Source organism: Geotrypetes seraphini, chromosome 7, assembly GCF_902459505.1.
Source record: "Geotrypetes seraphini chromosome 7, aGeoSer1.1, whole genome shotgun sequence".
NCBI lineage: Eukaryota > Metazoa > Chordata > Amphibia > Gymnophiona > Dermophiidae > Geotrypetes > Geotrypetes seraphini.
The window spans coordinates 157,581,450-157,608,484 of NC_047090.1; the positions used below are offsets into that span (position 1 = coordinate 157,581,450).

The window sequence follows — 27,035 nt, forward strand, 5'->3', positions numbered from 1 at the left end:
GGAATCGGCGGGGCAAGAGGGCTTGGGCTCCCTTTTGCCCCGATCGTGTCGGGGAGTCGGGGGGGCAAGAGGGCTTGAGCTCCCTCTTGCCCCGATCGTGTCGGGGAGTCGGGGGGGCAAGAGGGCTTGAGCTCCCTCTTGCCCCGATCGTGTCGGGGAGTCGGGGGGGCAAGAGGGAACCAGGCGGAGAGAGGGCAGTTAAGCGCAGTGCCTGCGCGGAAGGATGCAGCTCGGGCGACTTCGTTGTGTGAAACGAAGTTCGTTGTACGGATCAAGACATAAAGTTCGTTGTGCGCAGCGTTCGCTGTGCGAGGCGTCCGTTATGCGAGGCACCACTGTATTTTCATTTGGACTTTCCTTTTCTATTCTTCTTTGATAAGAAAAAAAAAATTTCTGAACCAGTGAAATGCTTCCTCAAGATATTTCAGTATTTTTTGTTTGTGGTTCTCGCCCTCGTGCTGTGGAGGTTCCCTGCGGGGACATCTTGACTGCAGGAGATTGCAGACTGTTGGAGAATGTCTGCTTCTGGGGGGGGTTCCCTGCTCAGCAGTAAGCCCCCTGGACAGCCTGCACATCAGATAGGTGCTTCGAGACCTTTCCCTTGGGAGCTAGCTCACCCCAGGTTCGTCTGCTAGTGGGTATAGCACAGGCTAAGATGGTTCTGTGAAGGTGCGGGACCCAGACTGCGTCTCTCTACCAGGCATTTCCGTGGCATGTCCATGGGTGGTGGAGGTCTCCGGCTGTGGTGATCAGTGATGGGGCAGTCAGAAGACTTGAAATCCAGTTTTCCAGTTCACTGAGGCAAAGGATCTCCCTGCAAGTTGTGTTCAGCGGCTTGCAGTTTCTCTAATTCAGCACAGTGAGTAAAATGTTTCAGGTTTTCCTGTGAACACATGGTTATATGAGAGCATTCTAACAGCTTAAATCAGAGATTTGGGGGGTCTTTAAAATGGGGGTTTTAGGTGGTTTCCCTGCATGTCCTATGCCCCCCACGAGTTCTCTCTGGCTTTCCTGGGCTATTTTTAGTCAAAACAGGGCCTCAGTGGTCATTTTGGATTTTTCCAGATTTGATTTTAAAGTTATTTTTCATACTTGCCAGCTTCATTTTTGAAAGAAAACCACATAGATAACCTCCCCATTTGTGGTGGATGGCTGTCAGTTGTTCAGCCATGCTCAATGTGTGCTGCGACCCGCGAGGAGGGCAAGATTTGCTTGAATGTGGTGCCTTTGACCTCCGGGGAGGATCTTCAAGTGTCTTATGCCCTGACTCCTGCAAAATTGGCGTTAGGGGGCCCTGGGATGAACTGTAAGCACAGCTCCAGCGAAAAACCTCATAAATCTGAGGTGCAGAAGTTGGCTCCCGCCGCAGAGGCTGGTTTTCTCCCGGAATTTGTGCACATGCTATATAATGCATACGTAGTTAAAAAGTCCCTGCCTGTTTCCCTTCCACCGGCTTCTGTGTTGGTCACAGGGACCCCTTGCTCCAAGGGACCCCAGGGTCTTTCTTCTTGTCTTCCTTCAAGTGTACCAGGGAGTAAGTTGACTGTGCACATAGTTGTGCCAAACACTCTTTCCATTCCTCTGCTTTCACAGGGCAGCTCTGCGGCAGCCATGGACATGGCGAATCTGGCGGATCTCCAGAATCTGGACTGGTGTGGAGCCTGTGATTTGGGGGAAGACCCCACTGTCTGCAGGTTCTTCAAACTTGCACACCTTGTGGATTTAATCTCTGATTCTCTGTAGGAATTGAAGCTGCTGAATGTTCCTTTATGAGTGACCAGGGGCCACAGTCTGCCTCTTTTCCTGATCATCCTGATGTTGTCTGGATTCTTATGGATATCTGGGAGACTTCTGAAGGTCCTTTGAAATTTGCTTGAGCCATGGCGCTGCTTTATCCCATGGCGGATGGCTTTAACAAGTGCTTTACTTCTCTGAAGGTAGATTCTTCGATGGCATATATCACCAAGCGCACATCTCTCCCTATCATTTGGGGGGGAGGGTCCTGAAGGATGTCCAGGACTGACGCGTGGATTTTATCTTTAAGTGTCTGTTTGAGTCAGCCGTGGCTGGGTTCAAAGCAGCAACGGCCTCCTCTTTTGTGGCTCTGGCATGCCACTCCAAGCAGCGCCATGATCCTAACACTGTGGTGCTTCGGGATTTAGATTTTCTCATCTCCGGAGTGGATTACAAGGCTGATGCCCTGTTCGACATCTTGAACGTTTTCACCAAGCTTGACGCCTATTCTGTTTCGACTCGCAGGATGCTCTAGATCTGGCAATGATCTGGTGATTCATTTTCTAAGACTACATTGAGCCAGTTGCCATACAAGGATCAGCTCCTGTTCAGTCATGGTCTGGGTGACCTTATAGCTAGTGTTCAGGATCGTAAACCCAAGCCATTGCCTGGGAGCAGATCCTGCCCTTTATTGATCCTGTATTTTTTCATTTTTTCCTTGGTGTGAATGTTTGATTATGTTTTTTGAATAAGATTAGATTGATAATAACAAAAAGGACTAAATGATGTATGGGGCAGTTCTCATTTAGATTTATGTCTGGTGTTAGTTACCTATGAGTTACTACCCGAGCCCACATTCCCTCATTTATATACTAAGGGCTCATACTGATGTCCATTATTTAAAGAGTTTCAGTAACCATAGTAGGTTTTCAGTTCAAGCATTCTCCCCAAGGGATTAAGAATGTTAGCCAATTGTATGTTGGATTTGTGATTGGACTTATTGGCTTCAATAGTTCAAAGGGTTATTTTTTGTGCCACTTTTAATAGGACATAGGCTTCCCATATTTTTATATATATATCATTTAAAATTTTGATTCTTGCACATTAGATTTTCCATTCAGACCAACCTTCTTTTTTCTTGTTCTCTTCTCTATTCCTCTTCACATGATTTACTGATTATTCCCTCTCATTTACAGATCCTTTTGACTTCTACTAGAGATTCACGGTTCAGCGCAGCTCACCATCTCTGAAATGCTTTTTTCCTAGAACTCCATGCAGAGTTAAAGCCCTCCTTAAAATCCGTTATTTCATATAAGCTTTTCCTCCATAACTGGATGGATGTCTTCACATTAACACTGAAAGTATAATTATAATTATGGGAAAGGGTGTGGTATATAGTTATAATATAGGTTTAATTAATTCTATGAATATAACGCATGTATGATATTTTTTGATTACAATATTTGTGAAAAGGGTGGGTGGGGGAGGGAAATAATTTATATATTTAAGATGACAATTGAAAGAATTTCAAGTGATGTGTATGATTCAATTGATGTAATATTGTGTACTTGAAGTAAGATGAAAAATGAATAAAGAATTGGAAAAAAAACAAAACTATGTTACACCACCTCACACAGCATACTCCTCACTCTCAACTCTCCTACTGAATCATAGAATAATCATTTTTTTTCTCTTTCCCCTTTCCTATAACAATTTGGTTGCACTTTAGATTCTCAGAGGCCATGTAGACATCATATTCTCATAAATCTTTAGCTGAGAAGCACAGCCAGGCATGCTGCATGCCTCTCATGAGCTGTGTAGATTGTTTCCTGCAAGAAGCAGGAACTGGGTCCTCCTTATCATCCTATAGGTCTGCCCTGCTAAGAGTGTATTTGCAAAAAAAAAAAAAAATTATATATATATATAATTTTCAAGGAAAATGAACTTTTCTAAGCATCATATTCCAACTTGGCAACTTCCAAACATTTTTATAAAATAGATTTGGAAATAAAATAGATTGCCAGAGTAGCAAATGAATGCTTAGAAAAATTTGCTTTTCTTAGAAATGTGATTTACCGCAGAGTGTTCTTGCTTAGCAGGGCAGAGCTAGGGCTTTGTGCCTCTTCCTTCTTATTGTGCAAATTTATTAATGTATATCATCATCTTAAGATTGCTTGGCCCTGAGTACTTAAAAAAATGTAGTTTCCATTACTGCAAAGTTTGAATTGTCTGTATTCCAAGTCATCTGACATATTTTTTCATGCTCTGTCTTTTAAACAGGTGTTCAAGAAAAGCTGGGTGTTATGAACAAGGGAACTGTGTATGCACTGTGGGAGTATGAAGCCCAAAACAGTGACGAGTTGTCATTTAATGAGGGAGACACCATTACCATCCTGAGGCGCAAAGATGATAAGGAGACTGACTGGTGGTGGGCTCGTCTGAATGATAAAGAAGGCTATGTGCCCAAAAATCTAGTGGGGGTAAGTCTTTTACATGAAAGTCTGTCTTTGCAGACAATTGTGAGATATTGGACTAGTTAGACCTTTGGTCTGATCCAGTATGGCAGTTCTCATGTTGTATATTTATGTAGACTGCCTTTGGATTCCTTTAACTTCAGTATTTGGGTTTATATTAGCATTAGTGGACATTTTCTATGAAGATTATTAAATTAATACAGTTTAAGTAAGTGGTTGATCTGAATTCACTATATAAAATATTTGGTAAAATACTAGAAAGGTGAATGCTCCCTGTTTGCTTTCTTATCTTGCTATGTCAGTCCTGTAGAACCTGTTAAAAAGTTACAATATGGCACAGCTTACTCAGTGTTTATAGTTTAAACAAGCTCAAGTTTAAGTTAAGTTTAGCTTTAACATACAAAGGTTCTATGAAAATTAATCTGCTGATTGATTTAAGTGGCTTGCAACACTGCAGTTTCGCAAAACAAAAAACATTGAATACAAACATCAAAGTTCAGCTAGCCCCATGGCAACTGTTGTGCAGTCACACAGAAAGTCCTTGGTTTAGTCTCCCCAGCAAACCTTCCACTCTTTGTGCCAGCTGGGACTGGGGATACTCTGTACTCCTGGCGGGATTCTGTGCAAACCTTCCATTCTGCCCCCTCCTTCTCTCCCGTACAGGTCTGATTTATCTCCCTCTGACCAGCTCTAACCCCCCCTACCCTAGTGAAATGAGACATACCTGCGGGCCTCCCAAGGAAGCAGCAGTGGTGTTAGTTGGCCAGCAGAAGCAGCGCCATGAACGTGGTGCATTTGGCTGGACTCTTCCCTCTGCTGCATCACTTTCTGTGGATAAGAGAACATGGCAGCCTATTCACAGCGCTGTCTCTGCTGGCCGGCTGCTGCTGCTCTGGAAGGCCCGCAGGTATGTCTGATCTCACCATGGGAGGGGAGGGGTTGGTCAGAGGGAGAGAGGCCAGATCTGCATGGGTGAGGAGGGGATGGGGACATGGATGCTAGGCCTATGGTGGGGGTGGGGGGAGGAGAGGAGGGGACATGGATCCTGGACTTCAAGTAGGGGGGAGGAGGAGGAGGAGACATGGATCTTGGACCCATAGAGGGGAAAGGGGGTGAGAAGGAAACCCAGGCCAGAAAGTGGGGGGTGAGAAGGAAGAGATGCTTGACCATAGAGGGAGAGATGCCAGACCATGTGGAGTAGAGAAGGGATTCAGGATACAAGCGAGAGGTTGGTAGGGTGAAGGAACATAGATGCTAGACCCGCAAGTGGGAGTGGGGGAAGTAGAGAGAGGAAGAGAGAGTGACCAAGACCAGAAAGGGGATGGGAAAGGAGGAAGAGATTCTTAGCCAGTGGAGAGAGGGGGGCCAAGGAAGGGATTCAGGGTGCAAATGAGAGAGGTTTTAGAGAGAGATAGGTGAGAGAGGGAACTGAAGAGGCTGGAACCTGAGAAAGAAAAAGACAGGAAGGAATTCCAGACCTCAGGATAGAATTCTATGCAAAACACTACAAATAAACTGTAGAATTTTGAAATATTGTGTGAATTTTCAAAAATTTTGTGCAGAAGTTAGCTAGGAGTAACTCTGGAGATAGCATTCTCAAGCTCTGGGGAATAAGCATAGGTGACACCTATAGGCTGGATTCAGTGTCCATGACAGGAGGAAAAAAATCCATCAGTAGCGGTGAATAAAAGCTCAGCAACAAGTTCCAGACCTGGGTGCGATTGAGTTGGAAGTATAAAAAGAGCAGGAAACAAGTCCAAAAAAAATTCATCACAATTGATTGAACTGATGTTGAATAAGGCAGCCACCCATAGATGATTACATGTGATGATGCCAGCTTAGATCTTCTTACCTAGAAACCAGAAGTCTGGGAGATTCTCTTAGTATGTGTAAGTTTGCTTTCGAAGTGGTAACTGTCAACCTTTGCTTCTCATCATCTGTTCTGTGAGCTCAGATGGATTATGCTCCCTCTCAAAACTGATTGAACTAAAACATATGCTATTATACTGCTTAGTGTGCTTGGAACATTTTTTCCTAGTGGTGGTTCAAATTTCAGTAACTTTGGATTTAATATTTTACAGCTATATCCAAGAATAAAGCCTAGACAGAGAACTCTTGCTTGATTTTCAAGCCCTGCCTATATTTTGGCTGTGCAATATCTTGCCAGTAATTGGAAATGAAGATACAATGGAGACTTCAGAAGAACATTTCAGCAGAATATTTCAAGCTGTAATTTTGTTTCTATGGTGCTTTTTTTTCTCCCTCTCAAATGACATTTAAATTGAAAAATTTGCAGATTACATGCTACATTACAACTTTTTAAAATAAAACACTAGTGAATTTGCAAGGTGCTTGCCACTAGGACATATCGCTAAGGGGGTCAGTCAGCCTAAAAATCACTAATGACTTGGCCATATATTAGAAGAGGGTGGAAGTGTTAAAAGCTGCTACTTGTTATCTCATATACAAGGTTCAGAAAACGCTTTCCAGTATGTTTTGATGCCAGAGTAAACCATAAACTGTCATGTCTGATTTGATTTACTTTATAACAAAGTTCTTAGAACACACTCAGCCATATAGATGTTCAGGATACCCACAATGAATAGGTAATGCATGAAAATTTGACTCCTGCACATTGATTATGGATATCCTAAAAACCTGACTGGCTGGCTGGGTTTGTCCTGTGAACTGAGTTGTGAAACTCTGTTTTAGAACAAACGTATATCTGTACTGATATTCTGCAGGTTCATTAACTTGGTCACCAAGAAAAAAATAATTTGCCTTTGTGGTCCTGTCAGAAGTTTTTGAAAGTAGAGCAGGTATCAGCTACCCATTTTATTCATTGAAACAGTTTTTAGAGATAAAGGAAAAGTGCCAATCCATGTCTGCCTTTGGAGTCCTGTACTATCTTACTGCATGGTGAGACCTAGCTGAGCAAGCCAACGCCAGCTACAATGTCGAATTTCAGAGGCAAGCAAAGAGCCTGAAGGATAGTGCTTCAGTCTTTTCCCCTTGAGCCTGGGTGGTGAATCAATGGCAAATGCTATAGATACGAGTTTAAAGATATGAAGTGTGGTTGAGAATTTCAGCAGTTGAGCTGCTGCATTAAATATTTGTTACTGTTCTGTTCATGGCATGATTTTTGTCTTTCAAGTTAAATTATTGAAGGTTTTTGTGTGTTTATCAGAATGAAAGTGCAATTGTTGAGAAAGGAAGATGAAAGGAGAAAAGTAAGACAAGGAGAAAAATTGATTATTTTGTTGATAAGGTGTGTTTTGAAGCTACCCGAATGTAGGTTATGATATGTGAAGGGAGATGAGTGAGATTACTCATGAAGTGGATTTCAGAAGATATTCTCTACAATAGAATAAATTCAGATACAGAAGACGTAAAATGTTCAGGCCTAGTAATCAAGAGTCTTGTTTACAAAAAAATGCAGTTTCCATAGGATATATGAATAACTTTATGGATAAAATTTATCCATATGCTGGGGGCAGGGTAGGGGCTGAAAGTGAATTCAGCTGTTCTGATAACTTATCCGTGTAAATTAGGGGTGCTACTTTGCAGGCCAAGTGGCAGTGATGGCTGCTAAAAGTATAAAGTTAGGTGCCAATGCTTTACTATATTTGCCAGCTGCCCTGAATACCAGGTCCTAGATAATTAAAAATGTATCCCTTACAGTAAGGAAAAGTACATTCAGCAATAATCTTTTACAATTAGAGGCCCTATAAAATGTTCCTTAGTGGTTATGGATTGTGGAAAAATCCATTTTTCACTTAAATTTACTATGATCCATTTTTTGTTGCAAATGCCAAGAACTTACTGCAGTTGTTAGTCCTTTATCTCCTACAGTCTTACTTCCCCCTCCCCCCCCAACACTATTAGTCCATGAGAGATGCTGATCTTCCAACCTTTCCTTACTTGTAGTTTATGCATGAACTCCTGTGCCATGTAAGGACACTTTCATGTAGCCACACAGTGCTGATAGGCTATGGAGAGAGATCCCTGCCAGTACAATAAATTTGAAGCTATGTGGGATTGTTGCTTTGTCAGATTTGATTTGTCGCAGTTTCTGCATGATCCAATTTTTAAATCCCTTATCTGAAATTGTTTAGAAGTATATTTCCCCAATGATCATATTTCACTTATTGGATTTTACTTGTACTTCCGTCAGTATCTCATGATTTGTGTTTCAGATTAAATATAGCATCTATTTTATAACTAAAAGCTCTTAACCTGATCCACCCTCATGGATTACAGTATCTAGGCAATGGGCCATTCTAGAATAGAAAAAAGTATTGTAACTGTCTTTTGGTGTAGATATTTCTGATTTTCACATCCATTAGTATATGCTTCTGTGAAAAATGTTCTCTTGATTTTTCACCATACCTTTTGAACAAGGTTTTAGAAAATTGGAAACTGCCATTAGAGAGTTGTGAACACAGAATTGATTGATTTTTGGAAAAAAGAGTTTGAAGTCAGTTTGTTGTGTGGAAAGGTCAGGTGTAGGTTGACTATCCCCTTAAAGCCAGTGTGAGAGTTGTGCAATAAACTTTTACATTGTAATTTAAAACCAAAAAAGCACTTCACTGGAGTTTTAATTGTACATTGTTTTTATCGGAACTGGAAGTAATATTTCCTTCTCATAAGTTTGTGCTTGAAAAGTGTTTATTCTCTCATGGAAAACTTAAGCCACTTGGCTGTGTTTTCATGAAAATGTTTTGTGTATAATTTATATGCGATATCTTGGCTTATCACGTTTGCATTACTTGTACATAGTATGGTTATGATGAAAAGTAAAGTATTGTTTAAAGCATTTGCTACATGAATGTGACAGCTGTTCTTGTAAAACCTCTAGAATACTGCTAATCTAACACTTTGTAAATGTGCATAATAAAATACACTAGAAACATCCATGGAGTAGCAAACTGTTTTATTTACAGCTTAGTGTCAAAACTGGGTGTACATTGCTCTGAAATCTTAACCTATGCCTATTCCACTCTTAAAAACTGTATCACACAACTTTCACTAAGCTCTTTTTCTGTCTGAAGATATTCTTCTCGATATAGATCACGGGGATCTTAAAGCTATTTTTGTTTTGTGAATCTCTTTAATACAGTTTAAATGCATGTATCTATGTTTACAAAGCAAGCTGGAATTAATGATTAACATTCAAAATAAGTTCAACTATCTTCCATACATAAAAATATCTTCAAATATATTAGTTATTTCACTTTAAATTGGCAAATGTTAAGGTAGTACAAATAAAAGTAGACAATTATTTACATGTTTGATTAAATTGTCAAATTTTTGATAATGGAACATAACCCATGTAGTCTGCTGCAGCTAAACACACACACACAATGGTTGTTGCTTGTACTGAACAGATACACAGCATCTAATACAGCTCAGAGACTTCTGTACTTTGAGAAGATATAACAAAGTAATATACAAAATTTCTTAATGTAAGCCAAAAAGTAAAGCAAAGCATTAATAAAGTATCTGTATTGCACACTAGGTAAATTTATCCTTGTAATATGAAAAATATTCAAACTGCAATTGAAAATGTTTATCTTTTGTAATATAAAGGGGAAGAGAACAAGTTTATTATACAAACAGTATCTCAATATGACTCGTACAAAAAGATGTTGTTAATGAGCTGGCCTTTGTGTTTCACTTCTTGAATCGCTGTGATTATTGGTCCCGAGATTCATAAAGGAGTTTTGCAGCCTGTGGTTAAAAAGAAAGGAGAACACTGATATTGGTTGTAGAGAATAGTTTTCCATGCCATGTTTCCTGAAAACAGTAACCAACGCAGTCAGCAGTGAGACATTGATAATTCATTCAAAGTAATATGCACCATTCAATGTCCTATATCTTCTTTTCTTACTTTTTCTAAGTTTTTCAGGGCTTCAGACATGCCATTATCTTAAATATTTCCGTTTGTCTGTTTTTCTTATCCTATCGGGAAGGGACCTATCATATATGACAAACGGAAATATTTAAGATAAGTTTTAAAAGATTAAGTTATTGACATTAAGTTATTGATATTAACATATACCACATTAAAGGTTTGAAAAATAAAAAACATGGAAAAATAAGTATATAGAGGGGCTCGTGAAGAAGCCCTAGCCATAAATAAATATTTGGCAGCCATAAAGAATGAGTGGTGACCAAATGGCATGTCTGAAGCCCTGAAAAACTTAGAAAAAGTAAGAAAAGAAGATACAGGACATTGAATGGTGCATATTACTTTGAATGTTTCCTGAAAAGTCACAACTGCCTGTCACACAAGTCCAGACCAACAGGAGGTACCAGTGGTGACTTTTAAAAGTTGCAGGAACTCCTTTCTGAGCAAATGTAGTGTGGGGATTAACAGGCTGGATAGCTAGGCCCTGTTTTGTGCAGCAAACACCACGATCAACATTTCTTCCTATATGCATTTGGCTTTTCTTATCTCAAGGCTGAGCTAGATATAAGGAACATATACAGAGCAGCAGCTGTGACTGTATGTTGGAAGAAGCAATCAATTACAAGCAATACTCTCTTCTCAGCTACCCCATCACCCGGTTTCCCGATTCCTCCTGGATATAGATAGAACAGAAATCCTGTAGTGGGGTTGTCTACTAAGGATAGAATAGTGACAGTCCTTGCTTGCTAAGAAACTAATGTAGAAAAAGGAAGGTGCCCACAGTTAGTGAGGAAAGGCAGTGGCATTATTTGCAAGGTATTGTGCTAGGGCAAATTTTTATTTGCCCTAGCAATCTATGCAGATAAGAGAACACACAAAATCAAAACCCTGACATTAAAACTAACATATAAAACATTCTAAAACCAATCAGTTTACATATTAAAAGAAAAAAAAAATCTGATCTTTAATATATAAATTACTAGGTGTTATATTCATATTACTAATAAAATCACATATAATTGAGAACAATAGGAAAAAATGAGAAAGTAAATCATTCAAATGCCTTTATAAATAAGCAAGAGTTTTATTAATTGTATTTTTCTCCTTGTTGTAAATTTTGGCTTATACACCACCTTGATGGCTTTGCTTTAGGCGATCAAGCAAATAAAATGGAACCTTGTTCCTAAAAACATTAATCACAAATCTAAAGGCAACTCATTCTATTACTGAAGATTATAACAGAAAAAAAGTCCTTCATCTTTTAAATACATTGAGTAACGCAGCAAGCACTGGGTTCTGGGATTAAACCATTGTAACAATCAGTTCAATTCAGATCTAGCTTAATTATGAAAAACCTTATAAACCAAACTTTACACTTTAAAAACTATTATAGGTAACCTGATATATACTCCACAAAATAACTCAGCATACTACATGTGTGTAGTTCTGTAATGAGTCAATTTTTCTTTAGCTCTACTACCTATATATTAGTAGCTCCCCAAAAACAGGGTACAAACATTTGAGTTTAGCACACTGAAGATGTTCTTTGTTACCTTGTGCATGGCTACAAGCCATGTTGCTGACAGTTTTTTGTTACTGTTCAAATTTTCACAAGTAGTAAACTTCATCTGTTTAAGTTCATCTGACTCTGGCACTTTGTACTGCAGAAGCATACCAGTAGCACGAGTACTGCCACCTGAAAAAAGAGACATCAGTATAAACTAGATGTTAAAACATTCAGCTTTCTGGATGTATGATCATAACCACATGAACTATTTAGAAGAGAGGGAGATACTGTAATATAATCAGCAGTCTAGTGCCCAGATCAGTTTTGAGCTAAATCTCTTTTGAAATCTATTAGAGGAGGAAATCAATCAAGCCTCTATTAGATCCCAGATAACCACTCCTTGCATCTGAAAACATGTTGCCTTCCTCTAATGGATGTCTCCAACACCTGTGATTATTACCTCAGAATAACTAAGCAATCTGGATGGGCCAGTTATAGTAGACAATTGTACCTAAAGATCATGTTCCTATGCATAGATATAGGAAAAGGGCTGGCAGCTCAGGTGCCAAGAATGTATGTAGATGATGCTCAATTCAATCTTTCTGAACTAGCTGGGGATCCTCTATTCACAGCACCAATAATGGGAAGGTAGGGTTGTTGCTTAAGGGTGATACTTGGTGCCCCAATTCAAGGCCCACTATTGCAGGGTTCTAGGAGCAGCCCCAGTATATGGCCCCTGCCCAAGGGGCTGGTTAGCTGCAAATAAATATTAAGGGCCAGATTCTCAAAACCCACCATATTTTTAACAATGGAGCTAAAACTGTCCTTGCTGGTTTAGCGTCCAAGTATTTTACCTGCCAATTCTCAGAATGGCTCAGTGGTCTTTTCCATGCTTCCTAGCAGGCTCCGACTGTACTTTGCAAATGTAGTACAAGGTCATTACTATTAAAATGAGCACTCTGAGTGATTCTCTAACTTATCCCAGGACAAGCAGGCAGCATATTCTTGACTGATGGGTGACGGCACCGACGGAGCCCCGGTACGGACAATTTTAGAGTGATTGCACTCTAAGAACTTGGAAAGTTCTAGCAGGCCGCACCGTGCACGCGCGAGTGCCTTCCCGCCCGACGGAGGCGCGCGGTCCCCAGTTTCTTAGTTTCCGCGGAGCTAAGAAGACGCACTTTCAACGGCTGTTGAAAACTTTTTTCTCATTCGCCTTCCCGCTCACGTAAACCTTTTCGGAATTTGTATTTCCCTTTTTTCTTTTCTTTTTTTATAATATTTAAAAAAAAAAAAATTCTCTTTTTTTTTCCTCTCTTTTTCAGGTTCACCCCGGCGGGGCCTGCTGCCACCATCGAGGCCTCGGCCTTCGATTTGGCAGAAGCCGTTTTCACATTCATGCCCCCCCAACCCGGTTTTAAGAAGTGCCAGCAGTGCGCAAGGCCTATTTCCCTCACTGACCCGCACAACTGGTGCTTACAGTGCCTGGGTTCTGACCATCGGGCATCCACCTGCACCCGCTGTGCCACTCTAAAAAAGAGAACGTTAAAAAACCGCCAGATCCAACAGCAACTTTTATTTGGTACCGAGATGTCGGATTCGGCGGCACCGGTCCCAACTTCGGCCCCGACGCAGTCGGCACCTACCTCATCGGCGTCGCATCCCTCAGGTAAGCCGGCTAAGAAGCCTTCCCCGCTGGAGCGTCCTCCGGTCTCAGTGGCAGCGAGCCCAATCCTGCCGACCTCGAGGCGCCCGCGGAAGCGCTCCGCTCCGATTGAGATTAGCCCTTCGACCTCGGGTTCCTCTTTGGAGTGTAGAGCGGCACCAAAGGTACCGCAGAAGAAAAAAGCGGTACCGGTGCCTTCGCTGGACGATCGAATTGCTGCCGTCCTGCAAGTACAGCTCAAAGAGCAATTGCAGCAGCTCCTGCCTGCTCTTCTGACACCGAGCCTTCCAGTCCCGGTCCGGTCTGAGCTACCGGTACCAGCAGTGGAACAGCCTCTTTTATCGGCATCCACTTTGTCAGTACCGGTACAAACAGCTTCCTCGGTATCCATGCCAGTTTTAGCTCCGGAACCGAGGTCTTTACACCTGGTGGTGCAAACTTCGGCACCGGCACGCCCGATGACATCTCCCGGTACCGTTTCTCAGAGGTCTGGTAAGTCGACTCACAAAACTCGACACCTAGAACCCTCCACACCGGAGTCACGGGACCGTAGCTTTCAAGTGAGGGACCCTGATCTGTGGGGTGATTCAGAGGAGCCTTTCCTCTCTGAGGGAGAGTGTTCGTCAGGGGACGAGGATCCTTCTGGTTTAGATCCATCCTCCAAACCTGATGCAACTTCTTTCACCTCTTTTCTCAAAGAGATGTGCGACTCTCTCTCTATTCCCTTGGAGGCTGAATCCAAAAAGTCCAAGGCATTTCTCGATGCACTGGACTTTGACCAGCCTCCAAGGGAATTTCTCAAACTGCCTCTCCATGATATTTTGCGAGAGACTTTTTACAAAAATCTGGAGACACCCTTGACCATCCCAGGAGCTCCCCGCAAACTGGACTCCTTATATAAGGTCATACCTATTCCGGGCTTTGACAAACCACAACTCCCTCATGAATCATTGTTGGTGGAATCCACCACGGGGGCTAGTGTGTACGCTTCTATCCCTCCTGGCAGAGAAGGTAAGGCCATGGATAAGTTTGGCAAGAGGTTGTATCAAAATGCGATGCTGGCAAACAGATCAGGGAACTATGCTTTCCATTTTTCATTCTACCTCAAGCATCTCATTCAGACTTTGTCATCTTTTGAGAAATACCTCCCTGATCGTAAGAGATCCGCCTTCCGCCAGACTTCTGCATCGCTCTTACAACTGCGCAAGTTCATGGTCAGATCAATCTATGACACATTTGAGCTGACCTCTAGGGCCACGGCTATGTCGGTGGCCATGCGGAGGCTGGCATGGCTTAGAGTTTCAGAACTCGACGTCAATCACCAAGATCGACTGGCCAATGCACCTTGCTTAGGGGATGAGCTGTTTGGAGAATCCATGGACTCCACTACTCAAAAACTCTCAGCTCATGAGACTCGATGGGACACTCTCCTTAAGACAAAGAAAAAGACCCCACCTACCAGGCCTTTTCGCCAGCAGTCGGCCTATCAACGTAGATTTGTGGCTCGTCCTTTACCACAGGCCCAGCAACAACCCAGGCGTCAGAGGCAACAGCAAAGGCAGGCTGCTAGACCTGCACAGCAGCAACAACAAGTGAAACCTCCTCCTTCACAAAAATCCACTCAACCCTTTTGACTTGGTTCTCCAGGACGTAGCCAGTCTTCCTCCTTCTGTCCACCTCCCACAGCCCATAGGAGGACGCCTTACTCATTTCATAAGCCGTTGGGAAATCATCACCTCGGATCAGTGGGTCCTCAACATCATCCGCCACGGCTACTCTCTCAATTTCCAGACTCTTCCTGCCCAAAGTCTGCCAAGAGAGTCTGCTTTGAACACTCCTCAGTCTTCCCTCCTTCTTCAAGAGGTTCAATCCCTCCTTCTTCTGAACGCCATAGAGGAAGTTCCTCTAGATCAAAAGGGGCAGGGATTCTACTCCCGTTATTTTCTAGTCCACAAAAAAACAGGAGATCTCAGACCCATCCTAGATCTTCGCGATCTCAACAAATGTTTGGTCACAGAGAAATTCAGGATGCTTTCTCTAGCCACTCTTTATCCTCTTCTCAATCACGGCGACTGGCTATGCTCCCTAGATCTCAAAGAAGCATATACTCACATTCCGGTCAATCTGGCCTCCAGACAGTATCTCCGCTTCATGATCAACCATCGTCATTACCAATACAAGGTGCTACCCTTCGGTCTTGCCTCCTCTCCAAGAGTGTTCACCAAATGTCTGATTGTGGTAGCTGCTTTTCTACGCTCTCACCACCTTCAGGTGTTTCCTTACCTGGACGATTGGTTGATAAAGGCCAATTCTTCTCAGACAGTACTCCAGGCCACCAACCAAACCATCCTGTTTCTTCGACTTCTGGGGTTCGAGATCAATCTACCCAAATCTCATCTCATCCCCACTCAGAGACTTCAATTCATTGGAGCGGTGCTGGACACAGTCCTGATGAGAGCGTTCCTGCCGTCCAACCGTCTTCAAACTCTTCAATCTCTATGTCAGCAGGTACTTCCACAACGTTCCATCTCTGCCAAGCAAATGATGATACTCTTGGGTCACATGACCTCTACAGTCCATGTCACACCCTTCGCACGTCTTCACCTGCGCACTCCTCAATGGACCCTAGCTACCCAGTGGTCCCAAGCGACGGATCCTTGCTCACGACACATATCTGTGACATCATCTCTGCGTCAGTCTCTACAATGGTGGTTGATATCCTCAAATCTCTCCAGAGGTCTTCTGTTCCATCTACCTCCTCATCAACTTGTCATCACCACCGATGCCTCCCCTTATGCCTGGGGAGCTCATTTGAATGAGTTCCAAACTCAAGGCCTTTGGACAGCCCAGGAAATGAAGCATCACATCAATTTCCTGGAACTCAGAGCGATGTTTTATGCCCTCAAGGCCTTCCAACATCTTCTCTTTCCTCAGGTCCTTCTGCTATGCACAGACAATCAAGTTGCAATGTACTACATCAACAAACAGGGTGGGACAGGCTCTCGCCTCTTGTGCCAGGAAGCCCAGAAGATTTGGGCTTGGGCCACAGATCACCAATTGTTCCTGAAGGCTGTCTACATTCAGGGAGAGCAGAATTCTTTAGCGGACAAACTCAGCAGAATTCTCCAACCTCACGAGTGGACACTCGATCCTTTGACTCTACAGTCCATCTTCACTCAGTGGGGCACTCCTCAGATAGACCTTTTTGCAGCTCCTCACAATCACCAGCTGCCCCTCTTCTGCTCCAGACTCTACACTCCCCAACGTCTGGCAGCAGATGCATTTCTTCTGGATTGGTCCAATCTGTTCCTCTATGCTTTCCCTCCTCTGCCTCTCATGTTATGAACCTTGTTCAAGATCAAGAGGGAACGAGCCACCATGATTCTGATTGCTCCACGGTGGCCCAGGCAACATTGGTTCTCCCTTCTACTTCAGCTCAGTTCCAGGGAACCTATTCTTCTTCCACTGTTTCCTTCTCTGCTTATGCAGCATCAGGAGACCCTTCTGCATCCCAACCTCCAGTCTCTGCACCTGACAGCTTGGTATCTCTCTGGCTGACTTCACATGATTCTCTTCTGTCTCAGCCAGTTCGTTCCATTCTGGATGCTTCTAGAAAACCGGCCACTTTGCAGTGCTACCATCAGAAGTGGACTCGATTTTCTTCCTGGTGTCTTATCCATCATCATAATCCCACTTCCCTGGCAGTGGAGACTTTGTTGGATTATCTTCTTTCTTTGTCTGACTCTGGTCTCAAGTCTACCTCCATCAGAGTCTACCTCAGTGCTATTGCTGCTTTTCATGAACCAGTCCATGGAAAACTCCTTTCAGCTCATCCCTTGTTCTCCAGATTCATGCGAGGTCTTTTTAATGTGAAACCACCTCTTAAACCTCCCCCTGTAATCTGGGATCTTAATGTGGTTCTCTCCGCCTTAATGAAGCCTCCGTTTGAACCTTTGGCCATGGCTTCTTTCAAGTTTCTCACTTGGAAGGTTCTCTTCCTTATTGCTCTCACCTCTGCCAGGAGGGTCAGTGAGCTCCACGCACTAGTTTCTGATCCACCTTTTACAGTCTTTCATCATGACAAGGTGGTTCTGCGTACACATCCAGTTTCTCCCTAAGGTTGTCTCTGAATTCCATCTCAACCAATCCATTGTTCTGCCTGTCTTCTTTCCGAAACCTCACTCTCATTCTGGAGAACAGGCTCTGCATACTTTGGACTGTAAGCGGGCTCTAGCTTACTATTTAGAGCGTACTAAGCCCCACAGATCATCTCCCCAACTCTTTCTATCCTTTGATCCGAATAAATTGGGGCGTCCTGTTTCTAAACGTACGTTGTCTAATTGGCTGGAAGCGTGCATTTCATTCTGTTATGCTCAGACCGGACTATCACTGGAAGGTTCTGTCACGGCCCATAAAGTTCGAGCTATGGCATGAATCTGTAGCTTTCCTCCGTTCCACTCCTATTGAGGAAATCTGCAAGGCTGCTACTTGGTCCTCAGTTCATACTTTTACATTTCATTATTGTCTGGATGCTTTCTCCAGACGGGATGGACTCTTCGGCCAATCTGTTTTGCAAAATTTGTTTTCTTAATGGCCAACCTTCCCTCCATCCCTCTTTTTGTTAGCTTGGAGGTCACCCATCAGTCAAGAATATGCTGCCTGCTTGTCCTGGGATAAAGCACAGTTACTTACCGTAACAGGTGTTATCCAGGGACAGCAGGCAGATATTCTTGCGTCCCACCCACCTCCCCGGGTTGGCTTCTTAGCTGGCTTATCCTAACTGGGGACCGCGCGCCTCCGTCGGGCGGGAAGGCACTCGCGCGTGTGCGGTGCGGCCTGCTAGAACTTTCCAAGTTCTTAGAGTGCAATCACTCTAAAATTGTCCGTACCGGGGCTCCGTCGGTGCCGTCACCCATCAGTCAAGAATATCTGCCTGCTGTCCCTGGATAACACCTGTTACGGTAAGTAACTGTGCTTTTCTGTCTTCTCCCCACTCTTTTTTTTAAGACAACAGCCTCAAGAGTGTCATCTTTAAGGCAAACGTCTACATTTAGTGCATTTATGCGAGGATTTGTATTGCACATTTTAGAGCCATTACTCAAGGGCTTGGAAGCCCTGCTATTTCCAGGTTTGCCGTTCATTTGGGAAGCTGACTTCTCTTCGCTTACCACCCCATTCTCAGCCACAGAGAAGTCTGAATATCTCCCTCCCTCTCTCCCCCTTACCTTTGCTGGTGATTTTTATTTTTCTCTCAATAAGCAGCTGGAACCTTGAAGTTTCGTGTGGCTGCTGGAAACTTCTCCTCTGACGCAACTGCCTGTTTCCAGTTGCAACAGAGGAAAACTTTCTGGAAGCTATATGCGACTGCTTGTTGAGAGAAAATAAAAAAATCGCTACGAAGGTGAGAAGGGAGGGAGATGCCTAGACAGCGGCAATCATTATTATTATTATTATTATTATTATGTTCTTATATCCCGCCATACCCAAAGAGTTCTAGGCGGTTTACATCCATTACATTAGGATCCGGTCTGAACCCGGATTTACAAAAAGAGGGAGGGGGCTGCTGGACTGTGCGATCGGTGACCGCACGCGTTCCCTCCCTTAACTGTGGAGACAAGGCCATTCACCGTGGCGACCACTTTTTTTTCTCCCACCGTTTTTGCGGGTAACAGCCACCGTGTCATTTTCTAATAGAAAGGTTGTCAAACATCATCATTCTTGTTATTCAATCTGCTATATAAAGTCAGTCTATACTACGTCATGTAAGAATGTTTTATTACGCATGACTTGCTGATTTATAAAATTAAAGGTATATCAGAGCATATGGTTCATTATTGTATTTTAAGCCTCTTTCAAAAATTAAGCTCAAGGTGACATACAGTATTAGAATTCAGATATAACAAATCCCTTATCTAAATAGAATCATGATGGCAGCAGATAAAGGCCAAATAGCCCATCCAGTCTGCCCATCCACAGTAACCATTATCTAGGGCAATACTTTATCTCTATCAAAGGTCTCAAAGTCCCTCCTTGAGGCCCGCAATCCAGTCGGGTTTTCAGGATTCCCTCAATGAATATGCATGAGATCTATGTGCATGCACTGCTTTCAATGCATAATCATTGGGGAAATCCTGAAAACCCGACTGGATTGCGGCCCTCAAGGAGGGACTTTGAGATCCCTGATCTATACCATGTGCTCAGCCATTTCACATTAACAATAATTAAACTAGTGAAATTTCAAACTCACGAATGTGCTCCCCGGTTATTTCTCTTTCAAACGTTGCCGGTACTGGTGCCTTTGGGGGAGTTGCGTAGGCTGGGAGCAGACCTCCGGAGATTTATTTAGCAGAGGAAACCTCCCTGATTGTCCCAATCTCTTATGTGGGCAGCTAGAGAAGTAGGGGGTAGAGGGGTGCCCAATTTATGGTGGTACTATCAGTCAACACAGTTGAAGCTGGTGCTGGATTGGGAAATGGGGGGTGAAGTTGGAGCAAGATTATGGGGGTAAGGGATTACTGAAACACAAACTCTGGGGGTCTGGGTCTCCACACAATTGGCTCTGGCGCATTGCTAATCCATTTGTTAGACATTTGGCGCAGGTGTGGGCCCGGTTCCGGGTTAAATTGGGATCTGGGGCCTCGGTGTCTTCTTTGGCGTTTATACAAGAGGAGCCCTACTTTATGGCGGGATGGAAACATCGGGTTTTCCTCAGTGGACCCACAAGGGGCTGCTCACCTTTAGAGACTTGTTGGGGACCACTAGGATCTTGTCTTTTGCCACGCTTTGAATTGCCTAATGGTGACTATCTGGCATATTTTCAGGTCCGACACTTTATGCTAGCCCATGGTTGGGACTCTCAGCCTCCTATGGAGATGGAACATATAGAGAATCTGTGGTTGCTCCTCCAGAAGGTGCCTCGACCGCTTTCGGTGGTGTACCAGTACTGGAGGGGTTTCTCTCCCAAGCAGTTTTCTTTTCAGAAGTATTGGGAACGGGATCTGGGGGTGACCCTCACGGCTAAAGCCTGGGGAGTTATATGTGCGGAAGTTTATAGGGCTTCAAGCTGTGCTTTGGTGCAGGAGAATGCATATAAGGTCTTGACCTGGTTGTATTATACGCCGGAGAGGCTGCATAGAATGTTCCCTGGGGTGACTGATAGATGCTGGAGGTGCGGCATGTCTGTGGGGTCTTTTTGCATATTTGGTGGGATTGTTTACTCATACGCCCCTTTTGGAATTCTGTGGTACAAAAGTTGACCGCCCTTCTCGGGATGTCTGTGGGGATGACACCTCAGAATTGCTTGATAGGCTTAGCCAATGTTCAGGAACATACCTGGCAGACCAGGTTACTCCGCTGGGGGATGGCGGCTGCAAAATGTTTAATAACTAATCGTTGGAAAAATCAGGTGGCTTCATCCCATGCGGATTTGCTTTCTCACTTGGTGTCCTTGGGGAGGATGGAGATGGCAGTGGCAAAACGCCGTTTCTAATATGGGTCACACACCTCCAGCTGGCACAAAGTTGGGGCCATTCTGAATTCTCTTTGATGGGTGCCTAGGGGTCTGGTCTTCTCTGTCTGCTTGTGGGGGGGGGGGGCTGTGGGGGATTTGGTGGATATATGGTTATGCATGTTATACTTGTCGGGTGGGGAGGGTGGGGTAGGATGGCTTAGGGGTGAAAATTGCATTGATTGTCAGCTTTTATAGAGAATGTTCTTGTTGATTAAAGTGCTTAGTTGTATTTGTAATTTGTTGCTGTACATGTATGTATATGTTTGCTCTTAAAATTTCAATTAAAACAAATTTTAATATTAAAAAAAGAAATTTCAAACTCGCATATGCTCAGAAGTGTGTAGCTCTCCCAGGGAAAACCATATAGGAGAACCCACCACCCACTGCATATGTGTTAGTAATTAACAATGATAATGCCACTGCAGAAAGTGACTTGGGAGGTCTCATCCGAGAAGATATAAAAGCTGTCAATCAGGTGGAGAAAGCTTCAGCAAAGGCTAGACAAATGCTGGGTTGCATCAGAAGGAGCTTTATCAGCTGAAAGCCTGAAGTCATACTACCGTTATACAGATCCATGGTGAGACCTCACCTGGAGTACTGTGTCCAGTTTTGGAGGCCACATTATCAAAAAGATGTGAAGAGAATGGAGTCGATCCAGAGAATGGCCACTAGGATGATCTCAGGACTTAAAGACATCACATACGAAGAACGTCTAACCAGACTGCACCTATATTCTCTCGAGGAGCGCAGAGAAAGAGGGGACATGATAGAAACATTCAAATACATTACGGGTCGCATTGAAGTGGAGGAAGAATTATTTTTTCTTACGGGCCCCACGGCAACAAGAGGGCATCCGCTAAAACTTAAGGGGGGGAGATTTCATGGTGACACCAGGAAATACTTCTTCACCGAACGGGTGATTGGTTGATGGAATAAACTTCCACGCCATGTGGTCGAGGATAGTAGCATGCTCGACTTCAAAAGTCAATGGGACAAACAGGTGGGGGTGCTACAGAGTTATGCATAAAGGATAGATACACCAGGGAAGGAGGGTTCTCGAGTGGGCAGACTTGTTGGGCCGCCGGCCTTCTTCTGCCGTTTTATTCTATGTTTCTATGTAACTTAATATTTCAATTTGCTATATGCTTAATTGGTTCTCTTGCCAAGCTTAGAATTCAATAAAGACTTATCTTTGAATTGTCTTTAAAGCAATTGAAGATAAGTCTTTCTTGAATTCTAAGCTTGACAAGAGAACCAATTAAACATATAGCAAATTGAAATATTAAGTTGGCATTATCATGTGTGGTTGGTGGATGGGTTCTCCTATTGGATTTTCTCTGGGAGAGAGACACACTTCTGAGCATATTTGAAATTTCACTAGTTTAATTGTTATTGTGAAATGGCTGAGCTAGAGCATTACCTGATTTTCATGTGTTTGATTTGAGCAGTTCATCCCTGAATATATTCAGTTCATCCCTGATATATTCTAGGGCTAGCCATAAAATTTCATAGTTCAGACTAGCTCTTTATTTGGGGTTCTGATCTAATTTCTGAAGTGCTAAAATAAGTCTAAATAATTCATATTTTTTTAGGCAATATACCTGTTTTCCGAGTGACAATCAACATTTGAAATAACCATTACCATAATATTCCATTTATAAAGGGAACCTGGAAGCACTGGGTCATTAGGGCCTGATTCTGGACACAGTGTCTGCCTACAAAACAGGCACTTACTGTGTGTCAATCACCAGTAGACACTGTGTCCAGAATCACATCTATTTTTTTGTACAGATGCCTTAAATGTAGGCAGCGTTTTATAGGCCTACATCTAAGGCATCTAACTTCTGCCTGTGGACGACTAGACATGCCTACAGACGCATAAGGCCAAGTCCAGCATAAGCCGTGCTGGCCTTAGGCATCCGTAGGCGTGCCTAGATGCCTCCATTGTGCTTGGCCATCTTTGCCGCATCGATTTAAAAACAAACAAACATGTGTCCCAATTAGTCTGTTAGACGGCGGTAGGACTCCTACCACTGTCTACAATCGGGATGCCATTTTGAGAATCAGGCCCTTAGTGTCTGCGCACAATGTTCTTTATATTACAAATTCTTGTAAAATCAACACATGCAACATTCATCATCTTACAGCTGTTTTATAATGGATTATGTTATGATCATAGCATGACACTAAACACTGCATCACCAACAAGGAAAAGTACTGTTTATATAAAGGGGAAATGAAAACAGGCAGCTGGAGAGGGTGAAAATAGCATGCTCCAACGACTAAAGAACACAGTGCCATTTCTGACCTTCAGTAATGTATTGGCTCTCCAGTAGGCTGGTGTATGTATGAATATCTTTCTCTATCCGTCAAGAAGGCATGCAATGAAGAGATAGGTTAATCAAAAGACCAGTTGAGAAACAAAACAAATTTATTAGGCCTATAAACCCTCAGCAGTACATAACTGTTGCATTGAATATTTCCCAAGAAACCTGCCAATGAAAGAATATTAATGGTAATGAGTATTCAGTACTGTACTGCACAGAGGGGAAACAAGTTATGGCACATTTACAAACACTTATTTTTCGCTGGTTTCTACGAAAGGCCAGAGCATAGAATTCCTATGAGTGCTGGAGCATTCACTGGCCCATGACAGAAACCTCTACCACGGTCATGTAAAAGGCGTCCTTTATTTCTGTGTTTTACTGGAATAACATAATAGATTATGATAAACTGCCTATTTAATGTATAAACATCATATTTTCTATCATCCCCTCTGCAGTCCCTGACGCTCTCTACTCTTCATCCTTTTATATTTCTCTATATGAACTACATTTCCAGTGCAATTGGCGAGACATTCTAGACCAGTTGGTAGTGTCCCCATGGCCACATGCCATCTGCAGAAGGAATTCTGTACTTCACTGAGCTCCTTAGCTCCACCTACAGTTTGTTTCTTTTGCATGCATGCGTGCCTGCAGGTGTGTTCATTCTGCTATCCACATTTTATTAAGTGTTTTTAGTCCTTTTTTCTTCAGGATTCTTGTGCTCGGCGCATTTGTCTCTTTGCCTGCTTTGAGAACACAGATGTCTGTAGATGACAGGCCAATCCCAGTCAGTACCTGTTAGCCAGCCTGCTTAGTTTCTTTGGAACTCATGGCCGTCCCTGAAGTTGTCTCAGCTACAGCGGTCGAGCATAGGCTGTTAGATGCCTTTAGGAGGCTCGGCGATGTCTCGCAGGGTACCAGCAGCGTCTTCTCTCCTCCACCCATCCTGGTGCATGTCCGTCAGTCCACAGCGGATGAGGTGCAATCAGGTATGGGGTCTGACTGGCAGCCTAAAGATCAGCTTTGCAGAGCCATTCCCAGTATGAGGCAGCGATTCTCTAATCCAGCTACTGTAAGAGAGCTGAGGCAGGCTGTTACAGCCTGTGAGATGGATCGGATGAGATCTGAAAAGTGGGGTTTTCAAGGTTTCTGCATGTCCTCTGTTCCCCCACCTGAAAAATCTTAAAATCGTCATTTTTTAAAATTATGCTAAGTATGGTAAATATTGTGATTTTGGTGCAACTTTCACAGCAGTGGCCATCTTGGATTTTTACCAATCTTTTTTTCCAACAGCTCCCTGCTTCTCCAAAACTGCAATTATTGCCTCTAATCTTGTTGGGATGGAGTCTTTAAGCTCTGCTAAGGTGAATTCCCGACAGGATTGCACAAATTAGGCGCTTTAGGAATGTTCTTGCTGCATGGCACAGCCAGGAGGGACAGCAGTAGAAAGCTTAGCCTCTCCCCTGGTCAAGCAGGTAAAATGCTTGGCTAGCCTGGTGGGCAGCCTTCTTTGTTTTGGGGACTCAGCATGGCTTAAAGTTCCGTACACATGGCTGTGGTCCTTCTGCAGCCTCTAACTCACGTAGTTCAGTCATCAGAGGGTGACTATGCGTCCCAGGCGCCGGAGTTTCTGAAACAGTTGTGTTTAAAAAAAACAAAACAGACAGACTTTTCAAAGCAGGCGTTCTTCCTCTGCGTAGTCCTGCTCTGCATCTCCCAGTGGTGTTGCTTCTCTGGGTATGTCCTTGTTTCAGTCAGCCATTGTTTCTGATGTGCCTGATCTTGGCCTTTAGTTTGCTGACCCCTTCTTTCAAAGTGCAGCACTTCCAAGAATGGTGGACCAGGGACTGTATGCTGGATCTTCAGGGGATGATCCCACAGTTCTGCGCTTGTTTCAGTCTGCGGCTTTGCCGAATCTTATTTGAGTCTTTGCAGGAATTGCATTTGGTCATTCAGCTGACTTCGTCCTCTTCTTCATCCTGGCTGCCAGATGCGCGCTTGCAGTCTCCCACCTTTCCCTGGCACCTTGATTTGACCATTTAAGTTGAAACAATTTTTATTGATGACAAAAAACATGGCAAACAACAAAAACAGGTTAGCACAACAGTACATATAATGAAACAAAGGAGAAAAGGGATCAAACAGGCAGTCATCAGGTTTCCACCCATCCCAAAACAAACAACAACCTGTCCCCAGGTAAAAAGGAGAGAAGCCATAAGGCACTATACTCTTAAGTGCCCCAAAGAATCCCCCCCAACCCCAATATAACCCAGCCCAAGTGGATGTGCGCTCAGTTGAAATTTGTTCAAAATGTGGCTCCGGGCTCCAGAGGCAAAATCTGCAACTAGGGAGATCAAATCTGCACAAAATTATAGCTTTTCTGAAGGGAGTAGGGCGCCATACGAGCCTCTCAACCCATCAACTCATGTAATTTGTTCCACCATACCAAACCGTAGGTGCCTTCCCCAAGGTCCAGTGGGTTAAGATACACTTCTTCCTCAATATAAAGCATTTACCCAAGAACTTCTGCTCAGAAGAACCAAATATAGACCACACAGAAAATAACATAGGAATGGCGTCCACCGAAACGGCGACTGCAATATCCTCCTCCAAAAAGAGGCTAGAGCGCTCCAAACATCCTGAATAAAAGTACAGGACCAGCATCCATGGAAATAAGAATTCTCAACAACGGAGCATTTTGGGCATAACTGGGTATCCACACAGCCCATATAATAAGCTTGACTTTGAGAGGCGTAGGCTCTCAACATGGTTCGATAGTGACATTCCCGAAGCTCTGCACTGTACACTAAACCAGGAACCCCCCTAAGGGCATGAAAAAACAAGTTGGCCGACAACATACATCCCAGATCCCCCTGCCATAACTGCAAAATAGAAGAAATATCATGAGGAGCCTGCAAAGCAGTTAACTGCTTATAAAAATAAGTCACTGAGGAGAGGAACTGGTCCCCAAAAGTCACCGACAGAGCCCGAAGGGACCCCACGTAATGACTCAGTTGACATTTAGCCAAAAAAAAAAAAAAAAAGTCCCAAGGGTGGACCCCCCCCCCCCCGTTGTAACAATTCATCCGCAGAAAGAAGCCTGCCACCTTCACTCAAAACATGTTGCAACTGGCTCACACCCCAGTCCTCCACCTATGAAAAATTGAAGGTACCATTCCAGGTAAAAAGGACCTATTCTCCACCAGAGGCAATAAAACACTAACCGTGGGATCCTAGTGCCACAGTGGCATGACTGTGTGCCACATCCTCCAGAGGGGTCAAAGTAATATACTTTGTTGAAAGGGCCTAGACAGGTCCATTACCTGAGCATGCACGAGGGAAATTAGGCTCGTAGGAAAAAAATAATCCCGTTCCAAAGCAACATCGGTGAAATAACCAGAGTCCAGCACCCAATCCCTCACGTGTTGAAAAAGACAAGCCTGATTGTACAAAAGTACATCAGGCACCCCAAGACCCCCCCACTTCCAAGTGATCTGACCATTTAAATGTCAGCACAATGTGACTGTCTGGAAGGTGCTCTTTTGTTAGTGAGGACCAGGTCTCGCTGGTACCCTCTAGTACTGGCGTACCCACAGGTTCTGGATCAGCCTATAGTGAATTCTTTGGTTATGCAGGTGCCTGAATGCACTTCTCTACCCAGGGAAAGTGCCTTGATGCTTACAGATATGCAAGACTGCCATGAGGATGTTGACTTCTGGAGGCTTTTTTTGATGCAGCTGCTTTGGCGGTATCTGTTGTCATGTGCCTGTTTTGCCTGCGCACCCTAGAGAGTGAGGCTGTAGATTCTCCTCAACTTCTTTTGGCTGGGTCAGCTTATGTGACTGTCACTTTATATGCCTTTGCGGGTTTTGGTGTGTTCCATTTCTGCCCGCAAAATGTTCTGGATTA

General features: G+C 43.6%; 2 protein-coding genes across 6 annotated transcripts in view; one reads left to right on the top strand and one right to left on the bottom strand.

The window, feature by feature from the left end:
- PPP1R13B (protein phosphatase 1 regulatory subunit 13B) overlaps positions 1 to 9,592 on the top strand; it is a 199,805-nt gene extending 190,213 nt beyond the window's left edge. For all 5 annotated transcript variants that reach the window (XM_033952239.1, XM_033952240.1, XM_033952236.1 and 2 more), the window contains 2 exons: positions 4,015 to 4,214; positions 6,290 to 9,592. In XM_033952239.1, the coding sequence (XP_033808130.1) occupies positions 4,015 to 4,214; positions 6,290 to 6,331 (242 nt within the window). In that variant the 3' untranslated portion in view covers positions 6,332 to 9,592. The remainder of the gene's footprint in view (positions 1 to 4,014; positions 4,215 to 6,289) is intronic.
- ZFYVE21 (zinc finger FYVE-type containing 21) overlaps positions 9,125 to 27,035 on the bottom strand; it is a 66,165-nt gene continuing 48,254 nt past the window's right edge. Inside the window, 3 exon segments of the mRNA XM_033952246.1 lie at positions 9,125 to 9,938; positions 11,673 to 11,815; positions 23,111 to 23,164. Coding sequence (XP_033808137.1) covers positions 9,903 to 9,938; positions 11,673 to 11,815; positions 23,111 to 23,164 — 233 coding nt within the window. The 3' untranslated portion in view covers positions 9,125 to 9,902.